Source organism: Propithecus coquereli, unplaced genomic scaffold (genome assembly GCF_000956105.1).
Source record: "Propithecus coquereli isolate 6110/MARCELLA unplaced genomic scaffold, Pcoq_1.0 Scaffold17, whole genome shotgun sequence".
NCBI classification, from domain to species: Eukaryota; Metazoa; Chordata; class Mammalia; order Primates; family Indriidae; genus Propithecus; species Propithecus coquereli.
Window position 1 is genome coordinate 5,049,255 of NW_012141635.1, and position 24,576 is coordinate 5,073,830.

Sequence of the window (24,576 nt, forward strand, 5' to 3'; positions counted from 1 at the left end):
TCTCATCCATTTTGTATCTATTGCAATACATAATTATTTATACAAAACAAAAATATGTGAATGATTCATACCTGTTCATTGTAAAAAAAAAAAAATCTTTGCTTCCTCCCACTTCTCTTTAGAGGAAGGCTCCTGTGGAGTCCTAGTTATGCTCCTTTGTTTATATTCCTAATCTATCCTTCCACCTGTTCTTCTGTGAAAGAAATACTTCATGTTCCAGCAGTCATATGCTTTATCCACAAAATGTGGTCCTTCTTACCTTGGTCTTTGCAGGTACCTATGTATGTGCCCAAATCACCTTTGTCCTTTATCACTTTCATCTCCATCAAGATATTTTACTGCATGTCCACCTTCTCCTAGCAGTTCTTACCGTGTTGCTCTCTTTCTATTTTCATGCCGGGTTTGCCTCCTCCCAGCCATCCCTTCCACTCGAACAGCTTTCCTACTGAGGCATGTCAGACCACCCTTCTCTTTTCCTTCAAATTGCTTCTAAAACCCCCCTGCTTCAAAAAGCTTGTTAGCAATTACACCCACACAACGCTGTGGGTGCTGCCTTTATTATTCCTGTTCTTTGTACTCTTGGTCAGTAAAATTTTTAGGGTAGAGGTGAGTTTCCTTCACCTTACCTATTCTAGAACATGCTGTGCAGTCAATGTATATAAATGTATACAAGTGGTAGGGTGCTTTTAACCCCTTGATTTAAATGAAATTACTTGTTTTTTTTTTTCAAGATCTTCCTCATTCATTATTCCAAAAAAAAAAGTATCTGCTCAAAAAATAGAAAAAAATATTCCCATATTCTTTGTATTTTCAAAGGTAATAGTACAAGCTTATAAAGAGTGTTGTGGAGTTTTAGGATTGAAAGGGACACATAGCTCATTCCTTTCAAATTTCCTCATAGACAAGGACACTGAGATCCAGAGAGATGATGTGACCTTGCTCAGGACTCACAGAAAGTGACCAACACAGCAAGCCCAGGACTCCAGGCTGCCGTGAGCATATCTGCGTGTACATGGTGCGGTGGCTCATTTTCAGAAAGGAACTGCTGAGGCCACGATGCTTACAAGTTACCATGGCTCCTCTGGTGCTGGACTTCATGACTGCCTCTCCACTGCCAGTTCCCACTACTAACTGCTGCTCTGATGGTTTTCATTTCTCAGTGTATACTTTTAGCATAGAACTTACTACATTATATTCAAAGTATCTACTCACATTACATTCCAAGGTTTTCTGTCGCTTAAGGAACAATGTCTTAGTTCTCTCTTCAGCTCCTATACCCAGAGCGTGGCCTAGCAGAGCATTTGAGAAGGGGTGTATGAACTGCCTAGAAGCGAATTTGATGTGAGATTTTTATAAGTACACCCAGGAGCAAGTGTTGTCAGAGAAACATATTGGAGGGAACTGGACTGCTGCCACCAAACCCACCTAGATTCTACATCACGCAACCTCATAGTCCCCCTTCAGATTATCCCAGAAAGATAAACTTTAGATCTGAAAAACTTCTGGATAATCATTATTGATAGTATATCTTATAAAGCTAGAAATTTTCCACATCAAAACGTCCAAGAATATAATCTGGAAAAATATGGGGCCCTTTCCCAACCAGGCTTCTGCGCCTTGAAAACTTTCAGAGTGTAGAATAGGAATGGGAGGAGGTGCTGAGAAAAGGGTGATAATATAGTATCAAATTTGACATCTTGCATGGAGCAAGCTCTGTGATTTTTTTTTTAAAGATTTTCTTTAGAAGTCCAGATGACAAATCAGTCATTCTTTCAAAAAGACATTCTGGAATATCACTGTTGAATATCCTTACTAGACATTTAAGAATATCTCTATTTCTAATCCTGCCAACTCTTCACCATCTTTATATATATATATACATGATTCACTATTTGAGGATACATTTACTTTTTGTAGGTTTAATTCTTTTAATTCTTTTAATTCTTTCTTGGTAGAAACCTGAAACAGTATCTATGTGTTTGCCTTTGTGTGTCCAGTGTCTACTCAGGGTGCCTGGCACACATTCAGCCATTACCGAAACTCAATAGTGACTGAATAAACGAATGAATGAACTAGACTCAAATTAATCTAAACAGTGTAACATGCCTGTTCTAAAATGGTTTAAATTTGGTATAACGAAATCATATCAATCTAGACCCAATTATGGCATTAAAACAATCTGTTTCCCACCAAAGCTATTTTAATTTTCCTGTCCTAGTAGGTACAGATATTAAACTTAAAGGGTTTCCTACCAGTTTTTTCAGCAATCTTATTTGGTCATTTAGTCCTCCCTCCCTCCCTTCCTTCTACCGCCCTTCCTTTTCCTTTTTTCTAGTCCTCCTCTTATATTCTCTGTCTTTTTTTAAAAGAATGATCTTTATTAAACATTTGGTCACTATTCATAATTAAAATTTCTGCTTCTGGAAACTTCTTTATAAGAGCTTTTATTACAACTCATTTTTACTTTCTTACTGCCTAAGCCAAACTTATAAATGTAAAATTCCCAAGAAAATCCTTAGATCTATCTCAAAATGACTATGCTAACATCAGACTTTGTCAAGTTAGGTTTATCAATGCCACTTTGATTTCTAAATCATGGTGTATCTTTTGTTTGAAGTAGCTCTCCATTGCTTACTTATCAGTAATTTTATAAATATAAGGTGCTACTCTTAAAATAAAGAGGTTATACATATAAATTACAAATCCTGTTAAAAAAAAAAAAAAGACAAAATATTCACCATGTTTCCCCCCAGAATGTAAATATTCTACATGTGATCCATAGAGAACACTAGCAATGGATTTTAGGCAAGCAAATAATTGTCCTTAAAAATTAACTGCTTCTCAAACTATTCATTTGCTTCCTGGCGGGGGGGAAATGTCTTATTTTGGCATTCATTTACTATACCTTTCACATACAATTTTAACTTGACTTATTTCTCCAAGAATGTTTTACTTCCTTGCTCTCCATGATCTGCTTCTAGCCAATAATACTACTGAGCATTTTTCCTTTCTTACCTATATGTTCTACCTATATACTCATCTATACATGTTTTCCTACCTTTTATGTTTATTGTTTCCTGATGACATCTCTGACCTCAAAGCAAATAAAGTAATATTTTATCTCTTTGGTCTTTACACTCTCTTTGCTCCTTGGTTTTCATTGCTTCTAGGTGTGGTTTTAATATTTAACTATATTTTTCTACTTCATCAACTTTGTGGAAATATGATCACTTATTTAGGTGCATTTTGGCTGAATAAGCCATAGTCCTAGCATTAGATGAAATTATTCTACATTGTAATAAATTAATTGAAAAACATTACATAAATAAATTATACATATACATAGATATGTACTTAGGCATATGTGTAGATATTATATAAATGATTCACCACATCCACCATTCGTAGGGTGCTTCATGTTTACCATGAACTTTATATACTATATCACCTGCTCTTCAAGATAACCTTATACCATAGGCAAAGTATATATAATGTCCATTTTAGCGATGAAGAAACTGAAGCTTAGGAAGGACTAGCTAAGTTCACACAGATGGCTGTGTCCACTGTTATTTGAACTCGTTTCTTTTTCCTAAGTACAATCTTTCCTTCTACTATATTATGTTGCATATCCTTCAACTCTCAGAGCAGCAATCTCTCTATAACAAAAAATTTACAGACTCAGTTGAAGTCTTGCTTATGTAATAAAATGTTTAATTCAATAAAATAAATTATTTGTCTTGATAAGAGGATTTTTACAGGATTTCACCTGCCACTCAATCTCTTTCTGATGTGAATTGCATAGTATATCACATACTTATGAGATGTCTTGTGTTTTATTTATGTGTGGCTCAAAGAAATCATAGTTCTTAGAGAAATGCTTTCTTTGTTTCATTTTCCAAATGTCTTAATTACCAGGTTTCAATGATTTACATGCATTTACTAAGAACCTATGACATGCAAATAACTTCTGAGATCCATGGAGGACATCACACCAAGGACCAGCCTTGGCCCCTCTTCAGCTCTCTGACCTCCTGCCCTGCCACCCTGTTCCCTGTTCACTCTGCCCCAGCCAGGCTGGCCCCCTGCTATTGTTTGAGCCCACCAGGTATGCCCCTGCCTCAGGATTTGCATGCTGGCAGTTCTCTCCAGTCTATTTCCTCTTCGTGCAGATATCTGCAAAGCTAATTCCTGTCCGGGTATTTGCTCTCTCCCCTCCACTACCTTAGCACTGCACTTGTACTTTTATTATGGCACATGTTCCATTGTGCTTGATATTATATTTATTGTTATACATTAAATGTTCCCTAGTAAACTATAAGCCTTCAAGGAGCTATTATATATAGGGGAAACAAACATGTATCCAAATAACTATGTTTGTAGAAAGCCTCTCCTCTTTAAAAACCTGATAGCCAATGCCTTGTACACTGCAGGAGTTAACAAATCTGTTATCACAAACTTAAGTACCAGAGAAGTGATAAAAAAGTTCATGCTATAGGCTAATATTTCCCAAAGTGTGTGATATGTACCAACCTTAAGTATAATGCATGGATACTGCTCTTTCTAACAACAATAACAAGAGGAAAAAAGTCTTAATGAAATGCTAATATGCCTTTACTACCTCTACAATACTTGATAAACTTACTTGTAACAATGAAAGAACAGGTTTCAGACTCACAGCCTTTTACAAGTATGAGTATATAGCTAGAATTTTTAAAACGTTATTTTGCATTCATAGTATTAGTTTCATATTTATACTTACAGTTCTGATTTTTTTAAACCCTCCTCTCCCCCATGCTGGTTCTGATTATTTTTATGCTAAATATTAAATGCTTATAAAAAGAATTTATAACATAGGTAATGTATAAAATGTAACTATTAAACACATTTATGCCTGGCCCCAGCTTAGCTTCCTATGCAGCCCTCCCAGCCAATCCATTACTCTATGTCTGAATTTTCATTTCCCATATTACTAATGAGGACAAATAGTTTCACATATTCACTAGACCTTTATGCTTCCTATTTGTGAAATGCCTGTTCCTGTTCATTTCTCATTTTCTTATTTGGTGAGAAATCAGCCAAAAACCTACTGGTTTGTGGCTGTTTCTTATATATTTTGGAAAGTAATAATTTTTCCAGTAACATGTGTTATAAATATGTTTTATAATCTTGTAGCTTTTATTTCCACTCACTGTACGGTAACTTTTGGTAAACAGAGGTTATTATTTTTAATGTTGACGAATGTATCATTTTATTTGTGATTTATACTGCGTAGGTTTGTTTACAAAATCATTCCCTTACCCAAGGTAATACAAATATTCTCTATATTTTTTTCCTAAAAGGCTTATGATTTTTCCTTTCACATATTTATGTCTTTAAACCATCTGGAACTAATTTTTATACATATGAGGAGGGATTCAATTTTATTCTTATTTTATTCCATATACATGATGAGTTGAATATACATTCCTCCACTGTCGTGCAAAAGGCAGCTCTAGTTTATACTGAGTTTTATATGTGTGCTCTCTCTTTTGGGGAATCTCTATTTGGTTCTGTGGATTAATACCACACCATCCTAATCACTGCCCATTTATTATAAATTTACTAGATAGTGGGACAAATCCTTCCCTACCAATTCTTTTCTTTCTAGAGTATTTTCACTGTTCTTGATCTTTCATTTTTCCATACACACTTTGGAATCTGCTTGTCAAGTTCCAAAAAATAAAAATTTAAAAATACATTTTAAAACCTGTTGAAATTTCTTGATTTGGCACCCAGCAACTTTGCTACAGCTAGGTATTGTTTTATATGCCAACATAGGACCTGCATATGACAGTTTAATGTTTCTTTTCAATTTTTATACTACTTCTTTTAATACTTAAATTCATTTGATGTTTTGATCTTACTTTGTCAGTTAGATCATCTAGCAAGCCTTATTAGTATTTTAATACAAAATACTAAAGCATTGAAATGTCTCCACTAATTACAATGCTTGCTTAAGACAGTATTTTATTTTATTTATTTATTTTTGAGACAGAGTCTCACTCTTTTGCCTCGGCTAGAGTGAGTGCCATGGCGTCAGCCTAGCTCACAGCAACCTCAAACTCCTGGGCTCAAGCGATCCTCCTGCCTCAGCCTCCCGAGTAGCTGGGACTACAGGCATGCACCACCATGCCCGGCTAATCTTTTCTATATATTTTTAGTTGTCCAATTAATTTCTTTCTATTTTTAGTAGAGACGGGGTCTCGCTCTTGCTCAGGCTGGTTTCGAACTCCTAAGCTCAAACAATCCGCCCGCCTCGGCCTCCCAGAGAGCTAGGATTACAGGCGTGAGCCACCGCGCCCGGCCTTAAGACAGTATTTTAAATAGTCTTTATTAAGGTAAGGGTATTCCTGTCTATTCCTAGTTTAGTGTTCTTTTTTAAACATGATATAATTTTTTTTGGCAACTCTTAAGATAAAAATATAATTTATCTCCTTTAATCTGTCAATGTGGTAAATTAATTGATTTCCTGAGATTCAACCTACCTGACATTCTCATGATAAACACATTTCAGTCATAATATTTTATCTTTTAATACACAGATTTAATTTGTTATTATGTTGTTTGAAATGTTAAAATGTAATTTCATGAGTAAAATTGGCTGAGATTTTTCTTCTTTACTATCTTTGTCTGATTTTGGTATCAAGATTATATAATATTCATTAAATGAATTAGAGTGTTCCCTCTTTTTGTATTTTCTGGCACAGTTATGAAATTACGTGTATGTTTGGGAAAACTCACGTTGAAAGAAATCTGGGCCTAGTATTTTCTTTGTGGAAAGATTTCAACAATTTATTAAACTCTTTAATGTTTATTGAATCATTATACTTCTCTTTTTCTTGGGCCAGTTTTGGTAACTTATATTATTCTAAGACTATTTCCATATACTCTAATTGAAATTTTCTACTAGTTGTATAAAGTTATTCATGGTATTCTCTTACTCTTTTTTTTTATCTTGTATATTTGGCATTTTTTGTAAAATTTTAATGAGAAATAACATAACATATAGCAAACTGCAGTAATTATAAGTGTATTGCTTGGTGAAAGTTTACATATGTATGCACCAGTGTGGCCACCACATACAGCAAGATATGAAACATTTCCAGCACCCAGAAGATTGCCTCCTTTCCCTTCCCAGTTGGTACCATCTCATAACTACTCTGACTTTGATCATCGTAGATTAGTTTTGCCCATCCTCAAATTTTACATGAATGGAGTCATGTACTTGTATGTATCTGGTTCCTTTGTTTCAACATTTTGAATGTGAGTCATTCATGTTGTTGTATGGCAATAGTTCATTCTTCTTTATTGCTGTGTATTATTCCATTGTATGAATGTGATAAATTTATATCATTACATAAACATACTTATTCATTTTTTATTTATGGATATTTTCATTGGTTCTGATTGGAAATTTATATGCACAAAGCTACTATGAATATTCTTGTTAATAACTTATGGTAAACATATGCACTTCTTTCTCATAGATATAAATCCAGGAGTGGAATTGACAGGCATAAAAGAGGCTAGTATTTAACTTTAAGATATTCTGCCCAATAGTTTTTCAAAGCAATTGCACAAAATTATACTCCCATTAATAAAGTAGAGAGTTCCAGTTGCTCTTCATTTTCTCAAAAAAGAATTCTTGCACTTTTTTATTACAGTCATTTTGATATGTGTAGTGTTTCTCCTACTATTTTTTTTAACCTCTGCAAATACAGAGTAAGCCTCCTCTTTTCATTAACATTATTTATTTTTGGTTCATTTTACTAATTAATCTCACCAGAGGTTGGTAGATTTTGTTAGTCTTTTCAAAAAACTAACTTTTTACTTTGTCAGCCTCCTTGTTGTTTCTTTGTTTTCTTATTTAATTACTTTTGTTCTTATCTTTATTGTTTTCTTCCTTTCTACTTCTTACGGGTTTATTTTGTTGTTCTATTCCTAATAACTTTAAGTTGATATATCTCATTGATAGTATGCTTTCCTTATTTTCTGATGACTTCTCTAAGTACTACTTTTAGTTATAGCTAATAACTTTTGAAATGTAATTTTTCAGTTCTCAGCAGTTTTAAGTTCTATTTTTATGCCTTCTTTGTTCAATGCATGTTTTTACCTTTAAAACTCATGAAGTTTTTAAAAGGTATCTTTTTCATTTATAATAATTTGTATTATGGTCAGAGAATGTTACTTGCGTGATCTTCAACTTTTAAATTTGTGGAGCTATGCTTTATGATAGAAAGAGAGTGAAGGAGACCGGTTGAGATTTACAATACAATCTGCCTTAGAGAAAGGATGGAGAAGATGCACATAGAAGAGCAATTACAAAAGAAGAATCAATAGCATCTGGTGAGTGATTGACCCGCCAAATTAGGAAAGCAAAGAACATATAAGAAACATCAAGTTTCAGACAAGAATGAGCAGGAGAAAGATGAAACACTGGCCAAACTGAGAGAAAAAAGAAATTATAGTTTGATTTGATTAACGGGCTAGCAGAATGTCCAACTGGTAATGTCCAAAGGGGAACTGAAAATCTTAAGACTGGGCATTAAACAGAGGTTGAAAATTGAAGCTTGATATTTTGATCATCTGCATGGGATGATAAGGAGGTAACAGAAAATGGTAGTGAGGGGGAGAGAAAGGCAGATTAAGAATAGAAACTTTAGAAGTGGGCATTACAAAAGGTAAAAAGAAAATGTGAAAAGGTTTAAAAAATGTATAAATAAGGGGAACTAGCTATTCAGGTTTTTTAAAAGCCTTTGGCAAGGTTCTTATGTTTAGGCTGTTAAGTTTCTAGAAATACAAAGAACATGTAATAGAAAACTGTATCTACATCGTGTGTTGGGTACAGAAATACGGTCATGAGAGATCCAGAATGTAGCTTTCCATTTTCTTTCATTATTCAAAATCATCTTGAATAGATATTTACTAATCTCCACCTTGACACAATTTCAGCCAAAAATGTGAAATGTTCCTCCTAGATAAAGTTCTATTACTACATAGGATGATTCAAATTCTTTTGGCCTGATACCCAAAGGACCAATATTATATGCAATCCAGGATTCATGGCTGTATATAAAAACATTCCTATTTTTAAATTTCATGTGTTCTAAAAAGACACTAACCATATGGAAAACATCAGCAAAAAGACCAGAACTACAAGTACAGATAACCTAGGGACAGCAGCTGCAGCAAATTCAATGTGTGAAGCAATGATCAGCACAAGGTGATCACTGGGTACCAGAATGAACACAAGATAGCTGCTTCCATGTTCCACGACCTGGTATTTACCCCAGGGTAAACTCCCTGTTCTACTATTACTCTGTAGATGCCAAACAAATATTGAACGTGACAACAACAATGGAGACAGGACTTGAAAGCAAATTCAGTCTATTTCAAGAACATCTTGGATTTTATAAATGTATTTGGTCATGTAAATTTTCTGCTTAATTTTTAAATACTGTTTAAAGGGAGCTTAATCCATTTATTTTTGTTCTTTGCATATTTAACTTAGCAAAACTTAGTACCAGCAATTTGAAATACAAAAACATCAAAGTACTTTTTTCAACCTCGTATCTTTCTCAGCCTCATAGGGGAAATTTTTATTATACAAAACAATATAATACCAAAATCTGGAACTTGAGTAGGTTCTGAATTGTCACCATGTACATTTCCATTTTCAGTATGAGAACCATGAAGAAAGTTAGAAACTGCAAGTTTTCCAGCTTATTTTAATATTTTTTAGATCAAACCTAACTTTAAAACATCTAAGTACTTTTGAACAAAATGACCTATATCCCTATATATTAGTTTCTAGATGTACCTGCAAATAAAATGTAGTATACACTATTTTTGTTACTTTGAAGTACTTACACTATATTCATTTATTGAACTAACGCTTACTGAGCCCTTAGGATAAGTTGCCAGGGAAAGTGGAAGAAGGAAATAAACAAGTAAACAAATAAAGACAAATTAAAATGAGAATCCTAAGTAGGAATCCAACTTTGATAAGGCTTTCAGGGGAGGCCCACCTAACACATGAGACAGAGCTCGTGGAACAGAGGCTGGCTGGAAAGAGCAGCCTAGGTGAGGACGCAGCACGTGTTCAGGAAGAGGGGCAGAGGGCACAAGAAAAAGTCCCCAGAACGAAGTGACAACAGCCTGAGGCAGCCAGACTGTGCATGGCCTCGTAAGCTGGTGAGGCGTCAGGATTTATATGAGGAAGTGGGAAGCCACTGAAGAATTTTAAGTGACATCATTTAATTTACATGTCTTCACTTCCAACTGCAGCATGAAAAATGCACTAGAAGCAGGCAGAAGGGGAGAGAAAGCTGTTAGGAATCTACTACACTCTCCAGACAAGAAACGATTGCAACCTAGACCAAGGTGATGGCTTTGGAGGTGGAAAGAAATGCCTAAGACACGTGAAGAGACTTGGAAGTGGAATCAATAGCACTTATTAACGGATTAAACGTGGGAATGAGGAAAAGGAACGAATCAGGAATGACTCCCAGTTTTCTTGCTTGAGCAATTGCATGTAGGGCAGTTTCCTTTACTAAAATGATGGAAATCTGGGAAAGGGAGAGGTTTCAGGAGAGACAATCAAGAGTTTAGCGTGTACACACAACACATCATATATATCTAAAAGAGCTATAAATGGAAAAGGTAAGCTGTGTGTAGAGCACAGTAACATAAACTAGAATTAAGAAGAACTAGGCTAGAATAGAGATTTGGGAATGCTTAGCATAGAGATCATTACAGCCACATGAATAGATGAGGTACTTATTGAGAGCAGAGAAAAAGAGAGCCAAGGGTGAGCCTTGAAGAATTCCTACATTTTTAAAACAGGCACAGGAAGAAAAGTCTCTGAAGATAGAGGTAGGAAGAAAGCCAGAAGAGGGAATGCCACCAGGGGCAGAAAGGGGCGTGTCAAGGAAAGAGCTGCCTCCTCTGCCTAATGCTATAGAGATGAGGCCAGAAAGACTTTCTCTCAAACCTGCAGACCATCGGTAGCCTTGGCAGGAGCAATGGCAACTTCTTTGGGAAAGCAGGCCTTGAGGTGGTGTGAGATAAAATAGCAGGCATGTGTGTGCTCACAATATCTATGACAGAACTGCAAAGATGATGAAACAACATTCTGAGCCCACAAAGGGTAAATATGTGAATAGCAACCCTATGGTTAATACACGGCTTCTGGGTTCCACTCACTGCAGAGGGTTTTCCTTCATGAAAAAAATCGAGGTGACCAGCTGTGCTGCCATGCATGAGAAGAGGCTCTAGAAGGGCCACAGGCAGATGCAAGGTCCTGGGCACCCCCACAGGGAGGCACCTGCCTCCTATGGGTCTGGCACTGTCACAGGCATTAGAAATAGGAAATTGAGTAAGTGCTTGCCCCAAGAAACTCATCCGAGGAAAAGAGAATGTAAACAGGTAATATAGAGCAATGTAGCAATTTTTATATACTATTTATTCCATATTATACACACAGGACACTGAAGGGGCAGGAAGATGCTTGTGGTGGAAAGTCAGGCTCGTGGGTAGCCTTCTAGAGTAGTTGATCTCCAAAGAAAGGGTAAGCTGGACAACCTCCCCAAAGGCGGAGGACAGTGAGGAAGAGAAAGGTTATTTGGGTAGAAGGCACAGGACAGCCTCAGCAAGACACAGAGGCAATATGTCGTGTGTGAGTTAAAGTATTTCCAGTTACAGAATAAGGTGCGGGTAAGGAGAGGAAGGAAAAATGTGTTCAGGAGCCAAAACCTGAAGGATCTTGTATTTCACAATCAAATGATCACCATATCATCCTGTGGGGATGGAGGTGCAGAACACTTAAAATATCTCAAATAGGAAGGGACGTGCTGGACAGTCTTGTGTTTTAGGTAGATGGTCCTGGTAGCTGTGTGCAAACGGATTTGCAAATGATGAGACTAAAGTCAGAGGGACCAATTATAAGGCTGCTTCAGTAGTCTAGGGAAGATGATCAGAGACTGAACTCAGAATGTGGTAAGGCGATGGAGGGGAGGGTTGATGTAAGAAAAACAGCTGACTCTGGAACAGTGCAGGTTTAAACTGCATGGATCCACTTTCACGCAGATTTTCTTCTGCCTCTGCCACCCCTGAGACAGCAAGACCAACGCCTCCTCTACCTCCTCCTCCTGAGCCCGCTCACGTGCAGATGACAAGGACGAAGACCTTTGTGATGATCACTTCCACTTTATGAATAGTAAATATATATTCTCTTGTTTATGACTTTCTTAATAACACTTCTTATCCCTGGTTTACTTTATTGTAAGAATACAGTATATGCCACATATATCACATATAAAATACGTGTTAACCAACTATTCATATTATTGGTAAGGGTTCCAGTCAATAGTAGGCTCTTAGTAGCTACATTTTTTGGGGAGTCAAAAGTTACAGGTGGATTTTCAATTGTGCGGGAGTCAGAACCCCTAACCCCCTCATTGTTCAAAGGTCAACTGTACATTCCAGCTGCAATCAAGATCTCTTGATGACAAAATGATGTCAAGTAGAAAGGAAGAGACTGAGATGATCATTGGATCTACAAGTGAAATAGAAAATACAGGGAAAAAAGCCAGTGTAGAGAAAAGATGATGAGTTCCACTGTGGACCCACTGACTTTGAAGTTCATGGGAACTTGAGTGGATATGTCCAGCAGACGGCTGTGCATATGAGTCTGAAGGTCAGTGGAAATATCTGAGTTGGAGATACCATTGTATTTTTTTAAATTAGCTTCATCACAGTGTAATTCCCATAAAAATAATTCACTAATTTTCTATCTGGTGAGTACTGACACATGTATGCAGTCATGTGACCACCACCACAATCAAGATACAGAGTATTTCCATGAGCCTCAACAGTTCCCTTCTGTTCCTTGGAGACACTCTTTGGAGAGTAGTCAGTAAACGGTGGTGGTCAAAGCTATGGGGGTGGATGAGGCCCGTGGAGGGCATTTGCTGAGTGGGTGCAACTACAGGGAATGCTAACCTACAGGAAAAAGCCCACAAAGGCAGGAGAGGCCACGGAGCGTTGAGAAGGTATGGAGGAGCCAGGAAGGAAGACAGGGGCTCAGTAACAAGAGGATGGCCAACAGTGAGTGACAAGCACTTAGTGACAGTAATAGCTGGCATACAGGAATAACTGACCTAAGTTATCTTTTTTTTAAAAAGTACACTGCGTTGGTCAACTAAGCCAGAAGAGACCTTAGTGACGTCAGCTGCAGTAAAGTGACAGAAGCAGAAGCTCCTGTGCCACAGGCAGAGGAGGTGAATGAGAAGAGAGAGACAACCGCAATGCCACAGGATTTTGTGGAAAGGGCAGGGATCGGGCTGCAGCCGAGGTAAGTGCCATGGGATTACGAAAAGAGAATCCTGAACCCAGAGTCGGAGACCTGGATTCTCCCTCTCACCTACCCCTTCCAAACTGTGTCATCTTACATAAAGCTTAATTATCGGGTCTGTTTCCTTGTCTGTCAAATAAATGACTGAATCAGATGGTCTCCATTGTCCCCTTCAGCTTGGATTCTGTGGCGCTGTACACGCATCTCCCAACATGAAGATCACGATGGTAACAGTCACCCTGGCAAGAGCAACTTCCATAGACTGGTGGGGATGGTGTGAGTTGAAATGTGAGTAAAGAAGCCCCTAGGGAAACCTGACTATGAGGCATCCTAGAAAAATGGAGGCAGAAGGACACATGATTCCAGTGTCTACCGTAGAACTTCAAAGTCATGAGACAACATTCTGAGGTCCAGATGGGGCAGCACCTGACCAGCCAGGCCAGTGTCGATGAACTCCAGAAGAACTAACATTTATTCAGCACACAGTAAATGTCAGTAACTGCAAGGTGCTTCGTATGTAGAAAAACCTAGAAGGCCAGTATTCTTCTTGTACCAAATGAACTTTACCATCCATGGCATAATTCATTGCATGTTATGTGTAAATTGCTATCCTACTCAACCTTTCAGGAGCAAAGGGAAAAAAAAATAGGTTCTCTAAAATATTTCATTCAAAATAAAATCTCCATAGCAAATTTAGATTAATAATCAGAGGATTTGGGCAGGAGGAAAGCATTTTTCACAAATTCAGAAAGTATTAAACAAAAGAAATGGGGTTTAAATTCAGACCTGTCTTTAATTCTAAATCTCTCCTTTACATGACAGCTACTGACTGTTATCCCTCTTTGAGTGTCACATGCCTTGTCTTTCATTCATTTTTTTCGGGTTGTATGGTTTTATATGGTACTTATCCTTCCCAGATTTATGTTTAAATTTAAATCCCTTTTAATTAGGTAATCTGGTCTCCATCAAACAACATTCTTTTCAGTCTTTGAAAGATGCACGTGAGTATTTACCAATATCCCTATGTGACTATAAGTCATGCTCCAGAAAAATCTAAGCTTGTTTGTGACAATATCTATGTGTCCAGGTTTTATTATCTCCTGTGGCTGCCTTTTCACTTCTGAAGTCTCAAACCTCAGCAAGAAAAAGAGGATAAAATATCATCTATATCATGAAGTCCTTCAATTCCTGCCTTGAACATCTAAGTCAACAGACATACATGTCCTATTTCTTTTTGTGATTTATTCCCACATGATATACCTGTCTTTTGGCAAAGACATATAATAATGTCTCTTTTATCTAATTTGGTAAAAAATTTACACACCACTCATGATGAGAAGTTATAGAAGTTTAACTTGGCTAACAGAATGTGAACAAATGGATATTTACTGTATGTCTTTCTCTTGCTAACACAATACTTTTAGACTTCTTTTTGTAAAACTCTATGTATGCTTAGATAATTTTCAATGTCAGTGTAAATAATATGGTTCACAGTACATTTTTAATTGTAAAAGGTATCACATAAAATTTTATAACTTAAACAGTATAATGAATTAAAAAATGGTGATAGTAATAATGATGAAAAATGTTGAACAAATTAGTGAACTTTTGAGGCACAAAGGAAATATTTAAAACGGAATCCTAATATCTGGCCACTTAAGGACATCACATGAGCTCTTATTAACCAGGTCTAATAGGGAAGTACCCTTCTGTATAAAGAGTCATTTTGACCCTTAGTAGCTAGGTGCTTAAAAAACACAATTGAAAAACTTAAAAAAAGAAGTATTAAAAAAATGTTTTAAATTATTATCCTATGTAAGTGCAGGATATAGATAAGCTGTCTAACTATCATTCAGATTTTAGGTATAATTAGAGCCTTAAGGATAAATTCTCCTAATAAAGTAACTCTAACCAAATTCATGTGTAAATATTATTCATATATCCTCCTTCATTTTTGAAATATTTCATCTTAAATGGTATTATATAGCAATTTTTAAATATCAGAAAATATAAAACATGAACAGATACAAAATAGACATAGGCTCTTTCATAAGTAATCTACTAAGATACAAGATAGTCCAGTTTTGCTTCATTTTAAATGCACAAACAACACATCACACACACACACACACACACACACACACACACACACAGACTAATGCAGTCATTTTAAATCACCTTTACATAGTATTTAAATTAAACCTGAATATGCAAACTCCTCTAGGTATGTTAAACATTACAAAATAAAAACAAAGGACAGGAGTAATTTTTTGCATAAATGTTTCAGGAATTCTCATTCAAAAACATTTAAAAACATAAAATATTTTTGGAACAATAGGGGAAATTTGAATATGAACTTCTTACAGATGATACTATTGATTTATCTAATTTCTTCTCCTAATTTACTTAATTGCCTTAGCTAATGATATCATGGTTAAATAGGAAAATGCCCTTATTCTTAGGAGATGTCATGATATCTGCAACTTTCTTTCATGTGACTCAGGCTGATAAAAAAAAAGGTTGCAGAGAGAGAAATCTGGGATATGGATACACAACACACATATGTGTTCATTGTGTTATTCCTTTATCTTTTCTACAGGCTCAAACATATTTGAAATAAAAAGCTGGAGAAACTTCACTTCATATAACCACGAACATTTGTTTTGAAAGATACTATTTGATCCAACACATGAGCCATGAGCCATTATCAAAACTATGTTCTTCCAGCAGCCCTCATCAGTTTGAATGGATTTCATTTATTGAAATCAGAGAAAAGTGCAGATTTACTTGGGGAGGGGAGAAGGGAAAGTGGCTTCAAAGTTTGGGAGTTTGCCTGTCACACAGATGCCACACTTTGTGAAGCTCGGCTCTCCCCTACCAGCTGGCCGATGGCTATCTGCGGGCAGATGCAGGGGGGCTACGAGTGGGTGTGAGTGCAGAGACAAGATAAGGAAAATGCTGTAACCCCAAACTGAGGGGAGAAGGATCTCCCTGGGGTTTTCATTTGGATGGCTCTCTAGATAGGGGCAGGTAGGAAAGTGGAAAGAGCTATTAGAAACCAGGGATAAAGTATAAAGAAATATGAAAATGAGCCATCCTCTGCTCAGCTTCTAAGAACGATAACTTATAAAATTAGTTCATTGTAAATGAACGTGTTTCTTGTACTCATCATGGCAAGGAAAACATAAAACTACCTTGAAACTAAGGGGAAAAAAAAAATCACATTAATTTTGAAACCTAAGAGTGAAGACTCAGGGACAGCGTCTTTAAACAGAGTAACAGACATGTGGTACTTAATAAATACAGGGTCTTTTTAAAAATCCTGTTGTGAGAAGGCATTTTCCTCACTACCCAGAAGACAAAGAAAAACAGTGAGTGTTGATAACATGGTATTAAAAAGCCACCCTTACCCAATTTGTTATCCCCAAATATATATATTCTTTTTAATTTACTCTAAGTCAGCACATTGGCTCCTAGCATCTTACTTTCGTGTCATTATCTCTCTGCCATACACACAAGTCATAGCTGGGAATTGCATCTCTCGGTGAAGCTATGCTGAGATTCCAGATCTCAGTGGTGTTGGCATGAGCTCTGGTCTCTTCAGTCATAGAGAAGACAATATCCTAGGGAGACTGGAATTAATCCTATTTTGCACCATTCCAGCCAAAATGCTGCTTATCAAGAAGCAAGTAATTGCTAGCTAATGGCTACGGGGGAAAGAAACCATTGTATTTCAATCTAAGCATCTTTTGGCATGTGATGGTAAATAAAGCTGTGGAAAGTGCAAACATAAAGTGGGGACAGTTTCTTGAGGAGGGTAAACAGCAAACATTAAAAAGGCGAGTTACCTCATCCGACTGGGAGGGGCTGATTCTGGGCATTGGTGATACTTGCGGAGTTTTCAACTGTGTGCTGTTGCTGTCTGGCACGAGCTCTCGGTGGATGGTTTGGATGTGGTTCTGGAGTTCAGTTTCAGACTCAAACTTGACGTTGCAGCTCGAGCAGCGAGTCTTCAGTGCCCCTGCTTTGCCTTTACTCTCCATGGCACTCAGGTTCTCATTCTGGCCCAAGCCTGGTCTATTCGTGCCGGGAGGGATGTTGATGCCTGGGCTGCCACTCTTACTGAGATTCACGCAGCCAGCACAAAGACCATATGGCAGGCCGTTGATGTCAAGTTTCACCAGATCTTGCTTGGAACGGAACTCTTTGAGGCAAGATGCGCACTTGTACAGTTTTTGGATGTGCTGGCCACGCCCTGTGGTCTGGACTGCAGACCCATTCCCTGTCTTTTGCATGTGGAATGTCCCATGGATTTTGAGTTCCAAGGTGGAGGTCACCGTCTGCATGCACACCACGCAACGAAAGCCCGTCAGAGAATTCCTCAAGTCCGGGTGCATTTGGCAATGCTCTAAAAACTCCTCTTCACTCTGGAGAGGCATCTTGCAAATCCGGCAGTTTCCAGTATCGAGACTCTTACTATGGGTGACTTTGTGTTCAGTAAGAGTTAAAAGGGAGGGAAACCGCTCTCCACAAATAGGGCACATGTAGTGTTTGACAGGGCCCAGGTGGGTCTGCATATGTTCGCGGAGGCCATTTTCAGAGAAGAAGGTTCGAGAGCACACGTTGCACTTATAATTCCCTTTGATGAGCTCGGCTTTCTTTTTCACGATGGCACTTTCTCCGGGTCTGATGTTGTGGTCTCGGAGCTGGTGATTCTGCAGCAGAGTTTCCATAGTGTAGGCTGCCCCGCAAATGTCGCACCCGTACATGGGCTCGGAGGTGTCAACATCTTCTTCACTGCCATCGTGACTGTTGTGGGACTCTTGGCTGTTCGTCAGCAAGGTCTGCAGCTCCACCTCCTCTTTCTGCACTTGCTCAGAAGCGCCATTTGTTCCACAGTTGGGCGTCTTGGTTTCAAACACGCAATGCTTTTCTCGCAAGTGTTTCTCTAGCAAGATGATGGCATGGAAGGCCTTGCTGCAGAACTTGCAGTTGTACTTCTTACTGTGCGTGGTGATGTGGCACTGCAGCTCCACCTCGGTGCCAAAGGACTCGCCACAGAAAATGCACTTGTGCACTTTCCCTTGATTTTCCAGGTGGTTGTGTTTCACATGGAGCTGCAAGTCAGTCTCATTGCGGAAGTCCCAGTTGCAGGATGTGCACCGATAAACTTTCTTCTCGTTACTGTGCTTCACAGCCAAGTGGAGCTGAATGGAGACTTTTGAGTCAAAAACTTCTTGGCAGAGGGTGCAGCGGAAGAAGACAAAGGTATGCATGTCCAGCAGGTGTTTCTGAAGGTCATCCACTGATGTGAACTGCTTGTCGCAACTCTCACAGATGTAATATGTCGAGGTGATCATAAAGTGAATGGTAACGTGCTTCAGCAAGGATTCCTGGTTGGGGAATTCCTTGTTGCACTGAGGACAGGTCAATTTCGGAAGCACAGTGTCGAGGTGAGTTTTTAGGTGAGTCTGAAAGCTGTCTAGGGACGTGTACTTAGCACCACACTGATTACAGATGTATTCTCCGGCTGGACGTGCAGGTGCACCTCCTACTGCCTGCATCATCTTAAGAGATGTCTGCTCTATGGCCACAGGAGAGAGGGGGCTCAAAGCCCTTGATTTCTTCCCATTGTGAATATAATTCAGGGCCAAGGGAATGTTTTTATGATTCTCTTTGATATGCTTGTTCAGTTTAAGAACACTGTTGAATATTGGCGAATTTGTACAATAGGAACAAGAATAGACTTCTACCACTGGTTCTTTTGGAGTCCCAAGCACTGGAGACCCAAATCGGGAGCCACTGAGGTCACAATGGACCTGTCTTATATGCTCTTCAAGGGAAGAGTCAGTGAGAAACCCCATATAGCAATGGGGACAAAAGAATGCATTACTATCTTTAGCTGCAGGGTTTGCAAATCCATGAGAACATCGGATGTGTTCCTGAAGAGTGTTGAGGTCATTGACAACTTCAGAACAGAAGTTGCACTGGTAAACTATGGCAGGCATGGCAGAAACAATCAGACCTGGGTCCTGAGCTTCATGCACTTGCTTAAGATGTTCATTTAGGTTATAGAGTGAGGGCAGTACCTCTAAGCAATACTGACAAATATGGGCCTGTTCTGGCTTATCTAAATGCATAGTTTTCAGGTGTATCTGCAGAACTGCAAGACTTGAAAATAACTGCTTGTTGCAGTAAATACAGCTGTAGGTAACTTTTGCTTGTTTACTTGAGGGGCCAGTCATGTCAGGGGTTTGCTGAGCAGCCCTCTTCCTCCCTCGACTCTTTGGGATTGGTGGGGCAGCTTCCACCATTGTTGAGCTGTCCACTGAGAGGTTGGAATCTGGAGTCGTGCTAGACACGGAGGTGTAGCCCACCGTGACCAAGGAAGGGCTGTTGCTGTGATTGCATGACTCTGGTTGCTGGTGACTGTCCATGTGGCTGTACAGCTCCTCGACTGTGTGGAAACTCTCAGAACAAATGCTGCATGAGTTCTTCTTCTCCCCACCATGCACCTGCTCCATGTGGTTCATGAGGGAGTTCTCCTCTACAAAGAGCTCATGGCAGTAGACACACTGGAGGGCTGCTCGGTCCTCGTTGGGAGAGCATTCCGGGTGGCACTCTGCAATATGTTTCTGGAGGTCTTCCGGGAAGTCAAAGCCTTCCTCACACTGACTGCACTTCTGAGTGTCCTTCAGCTTCCAGTCCTCCATCCTGGAACCAGACTGGGAACCGTCCTTATTCCTCTCGTGAACCTGCATGTGTCCGTGTAAGGAGCTAGAAGACAGGAACCCACGGCGACAAATGGCACATTTATATGGCTTGTTGGATGTGTGAGTCTTTAAGTGGATCTTCAAGTGGTCACTTCTGGAGAATGCGGCATCACACTCACTGCAGTGGTACTTCTTGTCCCCTGTGTGCAGTTTTATATGGCGATCTCGGCTACGCTTGTGTTTGAACAGCCTACTGCAGTAGGTGCATTTGAAAGGCAGTTTGTCACTGTGACTCTGCTCATGGTGCTTTAGGTAGCTGAGGCGGCTAAACGACTTGTCACAGAACTGACATGGGTATGGAAGTCCAGGGCCACCTTCTTCTTCTCCAAAATCGCAACCTTCTCCATGGCTAGGGGAAGTCTGGTCCTTGCTAGAAGGTGAAGAAGCTGGCCAAGAGCAAGTGGGGTCATCTTCAACATCCACTCCATCTGCAACGAGAAGCAATCAAACATTGCAATTTACATGTTGAGAAGTCAAGAATGAGTTTACTACACCATTTTGACAAGCACACATAGTTGGAGCCTTCTGAACATTTTAGGGGGAAAAAATAGAGGAAAGAATAGTTGAGTGAGACATTTTCAAATCTGAGCCCAAAGCTTTTATTCTACATTTACTTTTTGTTGGGTTGTAAAATATAAAAAGATATTAAATAGTTCTATGTCTAAATTACCCTTTTATTACTTTTTATCATTCTTCCTTAGAAGCAAGGTATATATTACACATTGACAATTTTATTAAAATGCAGATTTTAATATATTTAATGTTTCTTTTGTATTCATTCTAAAATGATTTGCATACTATGTGAGCATCTGAAGAACCAAATGAAAAGAGGAAATATTACAGGAATGATTTAAAATTAATGCAGTCAACCCAGATGTTTAATATTTAATAAAAAATTCCCTCTGCATTTTGCTTGTTTTTATATAAAAAGGCAATTCTGAAGACCAAAATCTTTTATGGGGGTTCTTATTGATACAGACCTTATTGCTTTCAGCAAAAAAATATTAAAAAGTAAGCACATGAAAGAAGACAGAAAACACAATAATAATTATGTCTTGTGTAATGAAAGACAACCAGGATTTCTTCAATAACTGAAGGGTTCAAATACCATAGGCCAGAAAATGGATTATTAAATGTTAGAAGGGTATTGCTAGATATTACATGTAGCTAGGATCAGCCAGGATCAAGAAAAAATGAGAGTTTCACAAAGGCCAGATTTTAATAGTGTATTTTGTTTGGAAAGTTCAAGAGGTGGCCCACCATTTCTTCCTTTGCAAAAGCTTCTGCAGCCTGAACTTCCTTAGCTAAACAGGACCTGCACTTTGAGGTGAGCAGAGACAAAGCGACTTGTAAAAAACTGGAAACAGGAAAAGTGATAAATGATTATGGTAAATGCTGAAAGATTTATGAGTAACAAAAAGAAGACAAACAAGACTGAGAGCCAGATATAAACTTAGCAAGTTATCTATAAAGGAGCTGTACCCTGTATTAGGTGGTTTTTAAAACCATGTTCTTTAGCAAATGTGCACTCCTATTTCTGTTGCCTTCTTGACATCCAAGTGGAAAATAAGACCTTCTCGAAACAGGTTGTGAAACCTTTTTTTTTTCTTTTCAAAACAATCTATTATTCAAGATCAGAAGAAATTTTAAAAGCTTTTCACTCTCCAAAGGAGCAAGATTTTTCATAAATGCAGAAAAGACCATAGATTGGAGCTGGTGGGGATAGTGTTTCTGTTAAAATAATACGTTCAATTAGAACATTATTAGAATATTCTGATAGTATTCAATTAGAGTATGCTCATATAAGTTTTTCAATTCTTCAAAGCTGAAGTGTACTGGCAGACTAAATGATTAACATAAAAGTAGAAACTGGTGAGCATTATATAAACGAATTCCATGTCTGCTTTCTTTAAGGTAACAAGATTTTACTAGATTGTCAGCCTCTTCCTTATCCACAGGAAACAGATGAGGATCATTCCTTTCCTGCATCTAGAAACTGATGACAACACCATCTCACTATCAATGCCAGATGGCAACCCTCTCACTCTGAGAAAACAACCAAACACCATTCCTGGATCCCTGCCCACTGCAACAAAGCTTTGCCATACAAGTTGAAAACTGCATGATTTTGTATCCTCATTTACATGACTCTATAACCCAATGTGCTTCCAACATAAGAAAGGATCTGATAAATGTGAGTGTGATTTATATTTAAAGTGGTTATATCAAGAACCTATACAGCTAAACTCAACTTACCACTCAACATAAAGAAAAACGTTAAAAAACTAAAAGCAAAACAACAACAATGATCTAGTCCCTCCTACTCCCCTGAAAAGTATTAGGTCACCTAAAGCTGATACCCCTGAAACAAACCAAGGTTTCTAATATTTCCACTAATTGAAAAAAAATGTTATTTACTAAATTTGTTCAGCATTCTAGGTAAAATCTACCACATTTCACATTTATCTTTCTGGCTTAAATCCCATTTTTCATTTTAAAATATTTTCAAACACATCTTCACATTTATATATTTGGGGAAAATCAGAATTTGTCATGCATCTAGGGTGGAAGGATATAACTACTGAGCCTGAATATTTAGCAAGTGAATTTATTATTAAATTGAAGATTGCATCCATGCACGATACATTATTATACAAATACATAAAGAATTTTAGAGCAATGAACCACTATGAAAATTGTGCAATCCCTAACACCATGCTTAAATCAGGTTCTTGTCTGTGGTCCATGCCTGACTATACCTATTACATAACCGTTCTCTTGAGCTTGTAAATTTCAATGACATGTCAAGTGAGCTGAAGGTTAGGATCAAGTTTTTAACCAGGATTCAAGAGAGCTGTAAAGCTTTTCTTCCCTCTCTCCTGTCCCTATTACTTGTCTATGTAATAGAAATACACAGAAACCACCTATAGAAGTCACAGAGTAGGGCAGCTTAAGGCAGAGGGACAGAGTAGATTGAGCAGAAGTAAACAGTAAAAAGTTTGAGCAAGGAATGCTTCTTTAAGAAAATAATAAAGGTTTGCTGAAAGGCAGATCTGTTTTAAAATTTAAATTGTAAACAAACTCATTTGCCGGTACCATAAATGGATCTATTCTCCCAGGAACACACGGGGACTCACTGAACTCCCAGCGGGCGGGTCCATGCGCTAAGGATATCAGACTCTCCCAAGACCTCTGTAGTGGTGGTCTCTCTGCCAGCACTCTCTGAGGCTACCTAGTCTTGGAGAGTTACCCATCCCCATTAACTTAGGCTTCTTGGCAGTCACAATGCAAAACTATGCTTAAACGGTAAATACAGACTTAAATAATATTAATTTCTTTTAACATATGGAAGAAACTACGGAAGATTCTTTCAACTCAGGTTCCTGAATCGACTTGAACTTCTCTCCCCTCGGCACTCACTAAGTGCTACTTACAGGGACTGTCTTTCTGTGTGATGGCAAGATTTCTGCATTTCAATGTGAAATACTTAACATGTCCATGTTAAATTTTAATTTTTGGAACCAGTCACTTCATGCAGGCTGATTCTCAGAGAGCTATCGCTCTTATAGCCGAAAAAACTTCACTGGAAACCAGCTCCGTGGCCTGAAAAGTCTATTTAAAGATGCAAATGTGTGTGCATGGTTAGTGCAGATGTTTTTCTCTAGCAACTGTACTTGCTGAGTTTCACCATTTCCATAAAGCACATTAAAACAAGTGTGTGAACACTCCGAGATGAAAGTCTCCAACACTCCTGAGACTTTCAGTGGAAAGTAGAGCCGCCTGACTTTTCTCCAAGCAGACAGGAATGCCCATGATTCAGCAGCCTGAGTAAATAAAAGAGGTCCTTATTTCCTAATTTTGCTGGCCGGCCACACTGCAGCAGCCTCTGTGCTCTTGCCAAAGGGGATGCAGAACTGGAACTACACCCAGCCGCTGAAGGCCTGCCTTTGTTAGCCAGCCAGGCTTTCCCGACCATCTTCTGGCAACAAAACTGCCATCTCCTGCAAGGAAGACCTCCATCTCAGGCGTGATGGTTCTCGAGTCTGCCTAGAAGGACGAAACAACAGATTTTGCTGGGTCTGTGTCGGAGGAGGACAGCTGGAAACTCAGTTAGCAGCAGAGCAACACCTGTTCAGTCATATTTATAGGGGAAAGTGCTCACTAACAGAAAAGTGAAGTCATACTAGAAGGAGTTATTCCACAGAAAAAAGGCACCAGCACACAAAGTACCTTTGTGATGTGAGCCACCAAGCCCTTCATGTGCCAACCCGGGGAGGAGGAAGGCTGGATGTGATTTTATCCTGGCTGCGGCTCACGGAACTCGGAAGGGTTGCTCGTTGTCAAACGGGGGCCTGTCTTCTCAGGTTATAGCCTGCCATTGTGGAACAGAAAAGCTGAGGGACCCGGCCA

At 38.5% G+C, this 24,576-nt stretch overlaps 1 protein-coding gene across 4 annotated transcripts in view; it reads right to left on the bottom strand.

The window, feature by feature from the left end:
• Nucleotides 1-24,576, bottom strand: part of ZNF521 (zinc finger protein 521) — a 275,007-nt gene that overhangs the window by 140,289 nt on the left and 110,142 nt on the right. For all 4 annotated transcript variants that reach the window (XM_012641756.1, XM_012641760.1, XM_012641758.1 and 1 more), the window contains one exon: nucleotides 17,242-20,594. In XM_012641756.1, coding sequence (XP_012497210.1) covers nucleotides 17,242-20,594 — 3,353 coding nt within the window. The remainder of the gene's footprint in view (nucleotides 1-17,241; nucleotides 20,595-24,576) is intronic.